At 48.1% G+C, this 14,226-nt stretch overlaps 1 protein-coding gene across 1 annotated transcript in view; it reads right to left on the bottom strand.

The window, feature by feature from the left end:
- The window catches only part of GPC3 (glypican 3), a gene marked incomplete at both ends in the record, with an annotated part of 152,178 nt that overhangs the window by 39,350 nt on the left and 98,602 nt on the right, over positions 1–14,226 (bottom strand). The window contains one exon of the mRNA XM_082323621.1: positions 5,987–6,107. Coding sequence (XP_082179747.1) covers positions 5,987–6,107 — 121 coding nt within the window. The remainder of the gene's footprint in view (positions 1–5,986; positions 6,108–14,226) is intronic.

The raw sequence follows: 14,226 nt of genomic DNA, 5'->3' as shown, positions 1-14,226 counted from the left end.
ATAAAGCCAGGACATTTGTAGATAGGGTCCCAACGGGTGATAGCTGGCATGGGCAAACATCGGCTCTTACTACGAGGGGAAGGAGGGGTTTGGGTTTAAAAAGCAACCCGACAGTCAGATACGTTCAAATTTAATTATGTTCTCGTTACAGAGGGTCACGCTTCCCCTGATTTAACTGGCCTGGCAAAATCCTGTAATTGCCACTTGCACATGGAGTCGGAGAGCGCTTACCCGGCGCGTTAACGAGAGCCGAGGCATGGCTCAAAAGGAGGATGGAGTTAGTCTTTAAATATCAGGTCTAGACTTGGTGGAGCTATAGATTATTTTGTGTAGTAAAAGAAGAATTAGCTGATCCATTCCAAAACGCATTTATCATTAAAATAAAAATCTTCTGTCATTTTATTTAATAGCCTTAGTAAGAAATAATTGCAATGTCTGGTTGCTTTTAACAACGTGTGGTTTTAATATTTTAATTGTTACAAACTGTTTAATAATGTTGAACAAAAGGCATGTCCAAGTAATTATTGTGTTTATTAACATTTCTTTTGAGGACTTGATAAATTATATTACACATATACAGCACTTCAGACATCGTAGTGTTAACTTATTAAATTTAAAAGTGGAAAATTAGCCAACAGTGACTTGTTTTGGTGCAATTTAAATATTTTCTTTTAAGTGATAAGTGTTGTGCATCACATTATTTAACAATCTGGCAGTTTGTGCGTTTTTCTAATTATTATGCTGCTTCATCTGGCTAGGGAATTAAAATACAGTGGGAATAATAAACCTCACAAAGCCTAGCAGGCCACAAAGAGATGTGATTCCACCAAATCCGTCAAAGTCACGGATTTTTCTGAAGGGGAAATATATTCCTGAAAAACCCTCAGCTCCCCAGGGTCTCCCATAATAAACTCAATAGTTTTCCCTGCTCGGAGCTGCTCGGGACAGGGTCTGGCAAGGCAGCCTCCCGGCACCCGACGTCTCCCCAGGAGCACCCGCGGCCGCCCCGAGCTGCCCCGTGCACGGACAGCAATCATCGCACCGTCCGGACAGCCCACGTGCAGGCTCCCCGTGTGCCCCGAGCCGGGTCTGGGTCCGGATCCGACCCTTTGCTACCCCAAGCATCAGTCCCCGTGGTGGGGTTAAACCCCCTTCGCCGGTCCCCGATGCTCTGCCATACTTTATATTTTGAGCAAAGAGTTTAAGAGACTCAGGCACAAGGGCATCGCGCTGTTCCCAGGCCTATTTTGTTTACATTTGATTCAATCAAGTTGTGGCCTTTTGGCCTCTTTCCAAATTAACTTCTGGGTGACCTCTGCCGTGCTCTCTCCCGGCAGCCAGGCCGCAGGGAAACAGCCCATTAAACCTACAAACAAATATAGGACATATTGGTTGATCAACCCAGCTTCAAACGCGGCTATTTAAACGCCGGGGCATGCTTTTTTGCAAACTTGGAAGTCTATTTTGTCTTTGGTCATTCGCACCTCTGGGCCTCCTTTTTTTCCTTTTTCTTTCCAGCTAGAGCTCCGTGTTTTACTGCCTCGTAAAACTTCTAAATTTTGTTCTCATCCCCCTGTAAACCCCATGAAGAGCAACGCAAGGCGCTTTCACACGGGGCTTGCTGCAGGACCTGGGTCTTTACGCCGAGCACGTGAAGAAAGGCAGCGAGATCCTGCTTGGAGGGAACAGCTGTAATACTCCAAGAAATTGTATGTTCCCCTTATTTCCAAGGAAATAAATCAAAGCGGGTTTCTCAGGGTCTGTGAAAGCATATTGCCTGGATTCCGATTCCCAAAGGGTTTTTTTTTCAAGAGCTTATATGGTAGTTAGATTTCTGGCTAGAGAATATGCAATATGATAAAAACACAGTCCCTATACGGGGCAATAAATTACAGATTGTTTGATGTGGAAACCAAAGAACTGTCAAACTCCAGTATATCTGAAATATTCTAAATGAGCCCTTAACTCCAGTGTCTGGAAATGTACAATATGTTTCCAGGCCCTTCAGTCTTGTAAAGACACATCTCCCCCAGTTAAGTTTCCTTTTATGGATTTTATCCTGCATTTTTGTGGGTTTTTTCCTCCCTTTTCTTCCAATATTACACTCTTTCTCCTAGAGATGGTCCTATGATAAGCACCAGGATTTATCTAAGCATAAAAAGGGATCAGAAATGGGCACAAGCTTAAACAGGTAAGTGCAGTAAGGATGGGGTAAAGCATCCACTTCAACGGTGTCAGAGCCCCGTAAGCACTGCAGAGAGCACACAGCTGGGGACCAAGAGGGACAGGAGGGAGGACCAAGAGTGTCACATCGGCTGATCTGGTACCCGCGGTCTCCATCCCTGCTACATCCTCACGCCAGCATCACTCAGGTCCGCTCTCCAGAGCCTTTCTTGGGAGGAGGTTCAATAGCAGGTCACCAACGTGGCAGAGCGCCTGGGACATGGGACACCATGGCTCCCACCTCCATGCGTATCTGTGAAAACTTGAACCTCATCCCCATCTGTCAGCCACCTACACGTCCCTGTGGTGGGAGGAAAATGGAGTGACCAGAGGGAATAGCTCACCTTGCTTACCACTTTTTGCCTAGGGATGCTACCAAGTCACAAAAAAATGGAGCAATACCTCGTGCTGACACAGAATAACCTTTCAATTTTACTATAGTTTCACGTGTGGGATGAGTGAAAAATCTTTTAGCTAGAAACAGACCCCATCTACTCTGGGAAATAAAAGTTAGGAACCAATTCCAACTCATTTTCCTGAAGGTGACCCTTGGCCTCCCAGCTGAGATAACAATGCTAATATTTATGGATGGGCTGTTCATGCCTCTGGGCACACAGCAAAAATAACTCAAATCAAAACTTGGTAGACATCTAACAGAACTGAAGAAAAAAAAAAAAAATCCTTACTTCCAATACAGCAATAATAAACCATCTTGCCCACCAATGCATGAAAAATAGCACCACCCACAATCACACATTCGGGTGAAACAAAAATGGTCCGGAGTCTTGATGTGATGAGCAGGCACCACCGAGGGGGACTCATCCAGAAAGGACTGACTTGAGACAGCACACTACTCAGGCAGTGAGCTTTATTCATTTATGTATTTTAGCTTGCTAAAAGGTGCTTGAACCAAACTAATACAATCTGGCAAACTTTTACTTCCCCTTCTAAGTTTTCTATACTCTTTTCAGTCCCCGTGGATTTTGTTCTAATGCACAAACACCATTCTCATTTCAAACTGCAAAAGCTTCATGAGACTTTCTCATATATATGTGCGCGCTTACCCAGATTTAGTTTGAGAAGACATGAACTAATGAACGAGCATGATTTCCGCACACAACACATTCGCCAAACTCAAGCAAGCTCGAAAATGTGGCGTACTGCTGGAAGAACACACATTTTTCAGCAGCGTGAGCAGCCTGGAATAAATCGAAGCCAAGTCATCAGCAAATGACAGACATTAGCAAAAATCTACAAGTAAAAGCTGTGGAACTCTTAACAAAAATTGCACTAACTAGCACAGCTCCCGCGTCTACCCATATCCACAAAATCCAAGCTGCATCTCCAACACAACACAGGGGGAGGAATTCATTATATGGTACTACATTCACAGTTTACTGGTAGTCACATGGGGAATCCAGTGTACAGCTCTGAGCACTACAAACGCTTGAAGAGACGCTTTTTTCTCCAAAAGATTCAGGATGTTTGAAAACCCTTAAAAGCTGCTGTTGGCTTGAGCTTGGTGGATCGGGAGATTTTCACCCCTCCCCAGCCCGGGAGTCCCCACCGCTTCCCAGATCTGAAGCCAACACCTGAAAAACACAACTGTAATTCATCCAGAGCTGTTCCTTCCACATTTCCTACTCTTTGGCGTTCAAGATGCATTCCAGATGTGAAGGAAAGTGCAAAACTTCGGTAGGCCAAGAAAATAAGTGTGATGGTGAGCTATGACACCCCAAATCCCAAATTTAAGTGACCTCCGCAGTTATTTTCCTGGTATATAAGCTACTTACCATAGGTGAAAGACCCTCTGTAGGAATAGCTAGGTTGACAACTAATTTTCACAAATCACTTCCCATTTTCTCCTGATTTTATTCTCAAACACAACTTTACAAGAGGGGTCGATACTTTTCAGACTCTTACGTTTACACCATTTAAACCAAAACAACTCACCTGTCCCCCATAACATGTTCCAATCTGATATCGCCAGCCAAGGAGGGGAAGCACTGTAAGAGATCGTGACCGAGCTGACCATATTCACCCCCTTACCACTATTTTTCCCAGAGCAGCAGCTGACAAAGACACTCTGCTGCTGCAAACAGCTGAGTTCAGCCCGGCGATGTTTACCCAGGGTCTCTCGTTCCACAAATCTCCGCTCCTCAGCAGCCTGAACTGTTCAGCAAAGACCTAACTTGACCCAATCTGGCAGCCAGCATTTCACAACCACTTTATGTCAGCAGTTTCAAGTACACTAATAACCATGTTTTGTTCGGTGCGACTTTCTCACTGTGAACGGCAAAATATCATTATCACCTGCAGGTTGAAGCCTGCCCTCTACCCCATTTAATAGGGAGCTGATTATGCTATTTTTTTCACCCCCCTTTTAATAATTATGGGCTGTTGGCAGATGGCATGGCTCGGCGCAAGGAGGCATGCGGGAAGGCAGAGCGGGCTGTGCTGCCGCTGCCCACGTTGGCTCCCGCGTGCCGGGGTGCTCCCGGGAGCCCTGAATCCCTCGCTGCATCCCGCTCCCAGACAGCAGCTAATGAGGCATGCCTGCATCAGAAGGTGCAGGGGTTAAACCGGGAACTGCTATGAAAACAGTCCCTGGCAGTCGCTGGAGCAGGAAAGCAGAGGTTAGCAGAAAAGCCGCTAAGCCAGCAACTCCAGACAGACCAGTCCTTGCAGCCCACCCGGCCGGGAAGCAAAGCTGGGCTTAACCCCAGGAACACGTCGCTGCCCAAAGCCTCGCGCCGGAGCAACCCTGAACAAGGTCCCCACCGGTAAGAGCTCTGTCGGGAGAGACTGGGCAGCTCAGCTGTATTAACAGACAGCATTACCTCACGAGTATTTGCCCTGCAAGGTCCCAACGCCATGTGTCCCTAGAAAGTACAGAGGTCCAAGCTATCAGCCTACTGAAAAACATCCCTCTGCGAATTACTCAGTGACACAGAGAGCAGAGCAGAGTCCAGAGCCGGACCCCAGCCCGGCTGGCCCGAGGCAACGCTGCAGAAGAGCTCTGGGAGGTTAACAATCACAAGCCAAACACCGTGCAGAGGTGCCACCTAATCACTTGGCAGCAGTGGGGCTTGTTCACAGACCTAACCTGGCCTGGCGTGATGGGTAGAGACAAGACACTGCTTGTCCTGGCAAGGATGCTAGGACTGAGACCGTGGGAAGGAAGCTCCCTCCCCAGCAGAAAGGGTCTCATCCAGCTCTGCCATTTCCCCATTCAATGGTAACTTGCCCCAGTAGTAAATGGGAGTGGATGCCCAGGGAGACACAGCAAAGAAACAAGTGACCCTCTCTGCCAGCCGTGAGCAATGCCAAAGGGCATTCTGCCAAAGGTCCTCTGACCAGAGGGGACATCAGGCACATGCCACATAGACCCTGCCAGCACCTCGTCCTCGGAGGCACCACAGCAGCTCCATCTTTCTTGGTCCTCCATCACGTGGGGGATGGATGCCGTCCATGCATCCTCCCAGGCGCAGGCTGAGCCCCGGAGGGCTGCAACGCCCGTGCCCGGCAGCTCCCGCTGCACCCGCAGAGCAGCGCGCCAGCGTGCATGAATCAGGACCTGCCACACGTGCCCTGCGAGCCTGGTACTGCGCGGGGCCGAGGCGGCACTGGCTCCGCACGCAGCTGCGGAAGATGGAGATGCCCCGGGTTGTCTGGCTGAGCCTGAAGAAAGCGAGGGGGAGGCCAGACTGATTTGGAAACCGCCCACTCTGGAGCCATCCCTGCTGGCACGCCTGCAACAAACCTGGTTGATGTGTTTCAGCTTGTCAATAATCTGGCTGATCACTGGCTCGGGACCTTTCATCTTCACTTCGTGGTTGCCAGGCTGAGCTTTTGCTCCGTTCCTTGTGATTTGGGGACTGTACCTGTGGAAGTGAGAACAGAGGAGATCATGATGTGACAGGCTAATATAGAGGAGATCTTTAAAGTTCAGTACAAACAAAAGAACTCCCAAGATAAGCACCAGCCCTTTCCAAAACAGAGAGCGCAAAACAGTTAATAATGACAAAGAAAAGGCAGAAGATTCCCATAAATATTTCTGCCCTGCCTTTGCAAAGCAGCAAGATGATGTACTTGTATCACTTGAGGACAATGAAGTCCTTTCCAGTCCATTAGTAACCAAGGAAGATGTTAAACAGTATACAACAGGGATAAATATTTTCACATAACTTGCACCCAAGAGCCCTAAAAAAGCTGGCTCAGAAATTCTGGCTTGCTCATGTTTGTTTAAAATAAATCTTGGCAGACCACAGAGACTCCAGTACAAGAGCAGTAGTGTTGTGCCCACAGCCAAAAAAAATGAGTGGGATGACCCAGTTAACTGCAAGCTGATTAGCATAACATCAACCCCCTTGCAAAATAATGACTATCACTGATGTGTGATTTCAATAATAAAGAATTAAAGCATCAGAATATAATTAATGCTGTCAACCTTGCTAATGGAAAATAGGTGTTGTCAAACAATCCTGATTTCAGTCTTTGATGAGATCCAGCCTTGGGGATCAAAGTAACTGCTTAGACAGAACGTACCTTGACTTTGGTACGGTGCTGAGCTCTGCATCGCATGGTATCTCAATTTACTTGGGTACCATGCAAGTCAGTAAAGCACCCGTAAAGCAGATTAAGAGCCGGCAGAGAGATCTCCAGATGCAGTTCTCCACAGGGACCCTCCCTTAGCTGCCAGGGCAGCTCTGCAGAGGAGGGCAGCCAAGCCTGCGCTCAGCTTTTTCATCAGCGATTAGGAAAGAAATGTAAATTCACTGCTGCAAAATTTATGGAATAGCGAAGTTTATCAGAGCAATAAAAGTGAGAAGAGGGACAGAGGGATTGTTGCATGCTTGCCTTTGGAGGAACACATTTCTACACTCAGTACCTGGGTCATGATGCTCAGGATGGAAGACAAGCACATCCGCACCAACCTCAAACTCAGCTTCAGGACCAGAGCAAGCAGCTGCCACCACTGACTGCTGGCAGCCACAGCAGCGGCACAGAGCCCACTGGTGCCTTCTCGAGCTGTGGGTTGTTGGTATCCATCGCAGCCCCAATGACGGGCCGCAGTACTCTACAAGCACAAAACAAGTCCCTCGTCTCCAAGAGCTGACAGCCCAAGCACTGCCAAGGCCCAACATTGCCAAGGCCCGGCACAGCCTACGAAAGCAAGATGGCAGAGATAACACCAAACATCAGTCTGCTTTACTGTACGTCTGTTTTTCCGGTGCCGTGGGTAAACACGATGAGTATTCCTTTCTGCGATTCATCTCCTACACATCATGTCCTTACCCAGCTCCCAGCACCAGCCCCAGTGACTGCCTCCCCGTCTGCCAGCTCCCTGCTCCCCTGCCCACTAATCCTTCATCCCCACGCTGCCGGGCGAGCTGGGGCGATGACAGTCAGCCCCTTTCACAGAGGCTTTGGGGAGGAAGTGGGACTTCAGCAGGGATTTAAAGCAGGGGAGGGAGATGGGAGGGATGGTGGAGCCAGCTCAGGGGGGATGCTTTGCTGGGGGGAAAGCAAGAGGCACGGGGACATTCAGCTACAACAACTGTCGGGACACACTGAGGGTTTCGGGGATACCCAGAGGGCTGGCCCCACTGAAACTCTAAATTAGGAATGAGACCAACTCAGACACGTGGGGGTGCAAAGGCAACCCCAGATTTATATTGGTGCAGCAGGAATCTGCCCCTGACCTGAAATATTTGCATCATTTAAAATACAGGACTGAGGCTGATTTCCACTCCAAGGCTTTTTTGGAGCAGGAGTAGTACGTACGGGAGCGCTCTGCATCCCCAGCGCTGGGCACGCCCCATACACAGCTCAGCTGAGGGCTGACGACCCCGCAAGATGCTTCCCTGAAAGAAATGACAGACGAAGAAGGATGGGAGAAAGGAGGTGTTTGTGCCTCTAACAGAGGAGCACACGCCTGCGTATATTCCTGTTTCCAGACATAAACAGCTTGTCCAGGTACAGGAGAAGCGTCACTGCAAAGCAGAGACATCAGCCTCCGTCTCCCAAGCCCCACCAGCTCCTCAACACTGGGGCAGCTGCCCGCACAGTCGCCCCACCACGCAGCACTTCAGCTGCAGCCTGCTGCTGCTCAGGCGTACCGTACCGACTCCAGCGGCTCTGTTCTCTGCCCAGACACCTTTCCCCACGCTGGTACCTCCAGTTAGGACTCAACATTTTGCAAAACACACTTTTTTTTTTTTTTTTTTTTAATAGTAGCATTATCCTGGGAAGTACAAACACAGCTATACCTGACACACAATAGCTCCCAGTTCAGAAAAGCACTTACGAATGCAATTAGAGGCTTGTTGTAGGCTGCAAGCTAAGTGACTGGGAGAAGCAGGGCCAGAGAGCGCCAGGCTGGATCCCAGCCTGCAGCAGCCCATGCCCAGGAGAAGGTCTGGCTCCCTGGCACAGCTGGCCGGCGGGACCGCATGCTCCGAGCACCATCTCGTGGGAAGATGCTGCTGCCGCAAGCACAGACCTGCCCTGCTCTGCAAATGCTTGGGCTTAACTTTTTGCAGGAGAATAAGGCATTGGGAGCAGCAAACCATTAAACCTGCTGCTTATTTGTCACACAGTCACTTAATGCCACCATGCCAACCCGACAAACACATCTGGCGACTGAACATAAACATCCACAAGACGCATGATTTTTTTAGATGCCAAAAAAATTACCATTTTTGGTGTCACTGTAAATTTAATTTAAAACACTGATGGAACTTTAAAGTACATTGCTGAAAAGTCTCCTGTGGTTTAAGAGATTTAACTAGCAGGATAAATCTCCCACAGGTTTTAGCGAGAGCAGAACCAAGCCCATTTGGTGCATACCTAAATGAATACAATCTCTCTCCTAAACAGTTTTACACAAAGAAACTCAATAGCTTGGGTTTGAGTGGGCGAACCCCCTTCTGAAATCCATGCAATGACTGCCAGAGAGGATTTCTGTAGCCTACACAATGTCGTACAGGAGGGAGGAACACAGGACTTCGGCAGCAGTACACCCTAGCTACGTGTCTAAAGACTGAAATTGCTCTCCAGAAGGCTCTGCTGGGGTGGCGAGGACCTCAGAACACCCTCCCCAGGGCGACAAGTCTACCAGAGAAGGAAGCAAACCCGAAAGCATTTACAGAGGGATCTCTCCCTAAAACAGTGATGCTGGAGAAGCAGAGTGCCACCGCCTGGTGCTTCCCACCTGGCCACGTACAAGGGTAGGTACTAGGCCCAAAATGAACCATTTGCATCATTACACAAGTCATTTGAAGCAGCAAGGCAGTGGGTGCTGCAAGCTGCACATCTTCGAGCACGAATTGCAAAGAAGCAGATGCATGGGGACACGCTACATCCAAAGAGCCAGAGACAAGCTCCTGCGTGGCTTGGGTGCTTCAGGACATGCTGCCTCTGCACTGCCAAGCTGAGACCTCCCGGTGCCCTTGGGCGAGAGGGGGACACCAGCTCCCCCTTGGCTGTGCCCCGTCTGCCCACGCACCAGAGCCGGGCTGGCATGCATTCAGGCATGCGGGATGCAGCCAAACAAAGGGTTAAAGACTTTGAAATGTAGCTTCAGTGAGGGATGGACATTCCTGAAATGCCAGAAAAGCTGGAAAAGGCAGCTGGCACCCCTCCCTGCAGCCTGGGCCAAGCAGCCAGGCCTTAATATGGCAGAGAGATGCCTTTGCAGACTCCATCGAGCTGGAGGACGAGGGGCTCCCAGGGCAGTGCCCATGCAGGCTCCCCTGCGTCCCACCGAGCTGCTGCTGGGCTGGTGGGCTCGCAGGTCCCATTGCAAAGCAAAGACAAAGCATCACCTTCCTCCTGTGTTCCCCAACCACAGCTCAGCAAAGGAGAAATCTCAGAGCCATCTCAAGCTGCTTTCAACATATGCCAATAAAACAGCCCCTTCTGCAGGACACTTGTGCCACTCCACAAAACCCATCACATACCTCTGCCATGGTGATATCGGCATTGAACAGCAAATATGCACAGTGCTTAAAGTCCACCCCATGGTCCCAGGGGGTCCCTGCACTGAAGGGATATCAGTGTTGCAACACGAGCATGGTCTGGCTTCCACTTCATAAGCAAAGCCCAAAATACTTCCCTCTTTGACGTGCGTTGACGTCAGTCAGCAGCATCTCCTTGCCCGGGCTCCCTGGGTATGGGCTCTTGCTGGGGACGTGGTATTTTCCGAAGACAAATGTCACATTGTAAAATGTGCTGATAAGCAGCCCTCGCTAAAAATGACTTGAAAGACAACCACCTGATGAAAACACTAATGAGCTGAGGTCTTCTGTGGGGATAGCACAACTGCAGACCCTTCCTGCTCCTTTTCATCCACCAGCCATAAATGCCAAAGTATGCACTCAAATTAAGGGATTTTCCCCTCCTTTCATCCCCACCATCCACAAATGTCTCCTGTGAACGTTTGGTCATTCCAGTCCACATGCAGCTCTTTCCAGGCTTTCATTTCAGACCAAGGAAGACAAGATGACAAATGTAATTTAAATATATGGCAATGAATGTAAAATGTGTGTTCATCCGGCTTGGCCATGCTAGGCTGAGACATGAGTTACTGCGATGCCTGACATGTGATTTAGAGAAAGTAATCTTGTAAGTCAAACGTAAAGAATTACACCTTTTAGAAAAAGGAAAGTAAGTTTGTCATTCAAATAACAATTAATTTATGCCTGTCTTACAGTTGCAAAGTATTTATTCAAATGTGGCTCCACAATTTAAACAGTGCGGTATCCCTTGCAGGCCCTTCCTCTGCTACCTCTGCTCACCAAATCATACATGTTTGAGGGAGTGGATGGGGGACAAATACAAACGCAGACTGCTACAAGACAGGACTACGATATAGAGAACAGGTTTCATTGCACAGGACTTAATAACTGAGCTTGAGAGAGCAGCATTTCCAGCACCTGCAATTGCCTGAAGCTACACGGCATTTCAAGACATGACTTACTACAGGCCATGTGGGCTGGTGACACCAAGTCCTCACCACATAGGAGGCAAAAAGATACCAAAAAGGGGAGACAGGAAAGAAAAGTTTCTCCCCCACACTCCTGGCAGGAACCCAAGTCTTATCTCCAGCTGGTTTTCATGGGTCGGTAAAGGTGAGCGCAGTGGTGATGCCAACATTGTACTCTCTCCAGCCCTGCTGCCTTTTGGTTTAGTGGGACAACGTCACATCAGCAGTGCAAGCGGCAGGAGCCAAAAGGCTGGAAGAGCTGCTTCCAACCCACCCATCCCGCCCTGCAGACAGGGAGTAACTCCTGGATGAGTCCATAAGCCTCCAAGAAGAGGTGATAACTTCTTTCCCTGATAGTTTCCTCTCTAAAGAGAGACTGTCCAGAGATACCTGGTCAATCATACCAATTACGCCAGCCCAGACATGGGCTGCGTGCGGGTTGCAGGCCAGACAAGTGCAGGTCCACCCCAGCTGTCCTCTTCCATATGGTCCCATGTGCAGGCATCTGTTATACAGGGGTGCAAGCGGTAGGAGAGGGGTGGGGTGTATGGCTCTCAGGTGCCTTCCTGGCTTGCAACATGCACTGGGTTGCTTGCTTGCAGTGACTGCTTGCAGTCGTTGCAGAGCTCGCAATGCCATGCTCAATTTACACGACCAACAGCTCTGAGCAAGCTTCTTCAAAAGCAACCAAGAGGATCCAATGCTCTCAGTGGGGAGCGTTCTCACCTAAATAAAAAGGAGCCATTTTCTGCTGGATTTCCAAGTATCAACAGCTTGCAGCCTGGTCTCACTACCATGAGAGCCCTCTGAGATCCTGCTGTATCAGTTCCCAGCCAAAGGAAAGTGCTGCCCCTTCCCAACAACCCTATGCAATGCGCTACAGCCAGTAAGCGTGCTGCAGATGTTAGTTTGGTTATAAACGTGAAGTCTCGGGTAATCACCTGGTTCTGGGAGATGGGACTTTAAGAAGGAACAGCAAAAACTGTAATATTCATAGCAAAACAATGGGAGTTTGTAGCATAAAAGGACAGCCTGAAGTCTCCCTCCATTCTTACTTCAGTTGAGTAAAGTTCAAGACAAATACATTATGGAAAAATTGGCTAAACCTGAGACCAAGCAGCAGGCTTAAGAGGGGAAGATTCATGATCTTCATTTCTGAAATACTCTGGAAACAATTATGGCCATTCAATAACGCACTGAATTTGCCTACTATCCTTTCATTATAGCTTACATTTGCTACAAAGCTGTGTTTTATGTGCTTGAAAAGTTATACAGCCTCCCTCTTTGGGGACTCCATTGTATCAGATATTTTGCAGCACTGCCAGAAATAACCAAACCCTTCATGAACCAAAGGGTTATTGCTGGCATGGAATTTCCTTTGTCCCAATTACAGAATCTCATTTTTCTCTCTTGCTTCCAATTGTGCTTTCATTGTTTATGATTTGTATGATTAAAACAAACCACAGTACATTGGCAACAGCAGGGAAATCTGAGACTTCTAGCTTGAAGAAGAGAATCTGGCAAGGTGCTAAAAATATATTAATTTGGAATTGGTATAAAGAGAACAAGAGTTATGCGGGTGATTTAGATTAATGTACAAGTTTGTCTTCAGAAATTTGGAAATGGCAGTATCTAACAGTAACACTTAATGTGCTTACAAGTTTTGCAGTGGGCAAATGTTGCTGTCATTCTATTCAGAACAGCTTGAAAGGAATATACTTGTGTAAGCAGATTACTGAACTCTGAGAATCTAGATTTTAATAGGCTTTTAGTATTAAATGCTGCAAAACCCTGATACTATATATACGGCTCAAATCACCTTTGAGATCCAGATGCCTAACTCCCATAGAAACTGAGATGAGTTCAATATCTCCACACCCACTTGACTTAAGCTGAAGTCTTTAAATAAGCTAATTATTCAGTCAGGACTTCCGTGATAAGAATCGCCCTCTGTTTTTTCTCTACATTAGATGGAGATAAGGATAAGAGAGGCTGGACAACATCTTCTCACCACCCAACACCACCAGCGTGAGGGCAGGTGGGAAGACGGGGCATGAAGACAGAGGCAAGGAAGGGCATGATGGCAACCCTCACTTAGGCAGGTTTAAGCTGTCACACAGCCATGCTGTCTACATGTCTAGCCCTCTGCTATCTCCGGGAAGTGCCTGTCAATTAACTGAGCCCAGGAAAGCTGCAAAGAGGTGCACAGGGATGCACAGAGACAGGGAATTCCCGCAGGTCTGGTCTCCAGCAACCACAAACACCCAAGCACCGTGATCCCTCAACAAGCTCTTCACAAGTGGTGGAGTGGGCCACGTGTGGCTTTTGCTGTAACGTTTGTGGCATCCCATAAAAGCACAGTATGTTTTTGCACACTTTGAAAAGTGTGAAAACCAGTAATGTGTTGCCTTTTATTTTTTCTTCCCACTTTGGCTTATGTTCTTCAACCACACAGCAACAGTACAGCAAAAGACACAGGCACTGCTCTGCGTGACTAGAAAAATCAGCCTTCCTTGTATGATTGCCACTGTTTGGTGCCTTGAAATAATGGCTTGCATGTCGTAAACCCACATAAGGGATGGCGATCTAACTATTAACCCACAGATCAAACCTCAGGAAGAAGGATGAATTCTTGCCATTAGATGGTCCAACCTGGAGAAGTAAATGAGATGGACAAAGGACCACAAAGTAAGACTCAATAAAAGAAAATGAGGGATGAATCATATTAAAAATGCTAGAATACACAAAGCAGGATGAGTGATGCTGACCCATCAGCAGAGCATATTGCATGTCATCCCCACCACAAGCCAAGGTGTAGAAAGCCCTCAGTCAAGCAGGTCCTCAAAGCTCTTAATTTCAGGGGAGTTGCAAGGGGCTGCACCAGGCAAGGAGTGCACCCACTGCAGTGTAACCCCGTTCCATCGGTGGGAAATCTCAGAGCAGAGAATGAAACAAGAACATAGCTCACATAGAGTCAGACCTCAATCACTGCAAGCGAAGTAGAGTCCGCACAG

The sequence above is a fragment of the Platalea leucorodia genome (assembly GCF_965183815.1).
Source record: "Platalea leucorodia genome assembly, chromosome: 10".
Lineage (NCBI taxonomy): Eukaryota > Metazoa > Chordata > Aves > Pelecaniformes > Threskiornithidae > Platalea > Platalea leucorodia.
The sequence above is the reverse complement of the archived record's forward strand: the minus strand, read 5'-3'. Positions and strand labels throughout refer to the sequence as shown.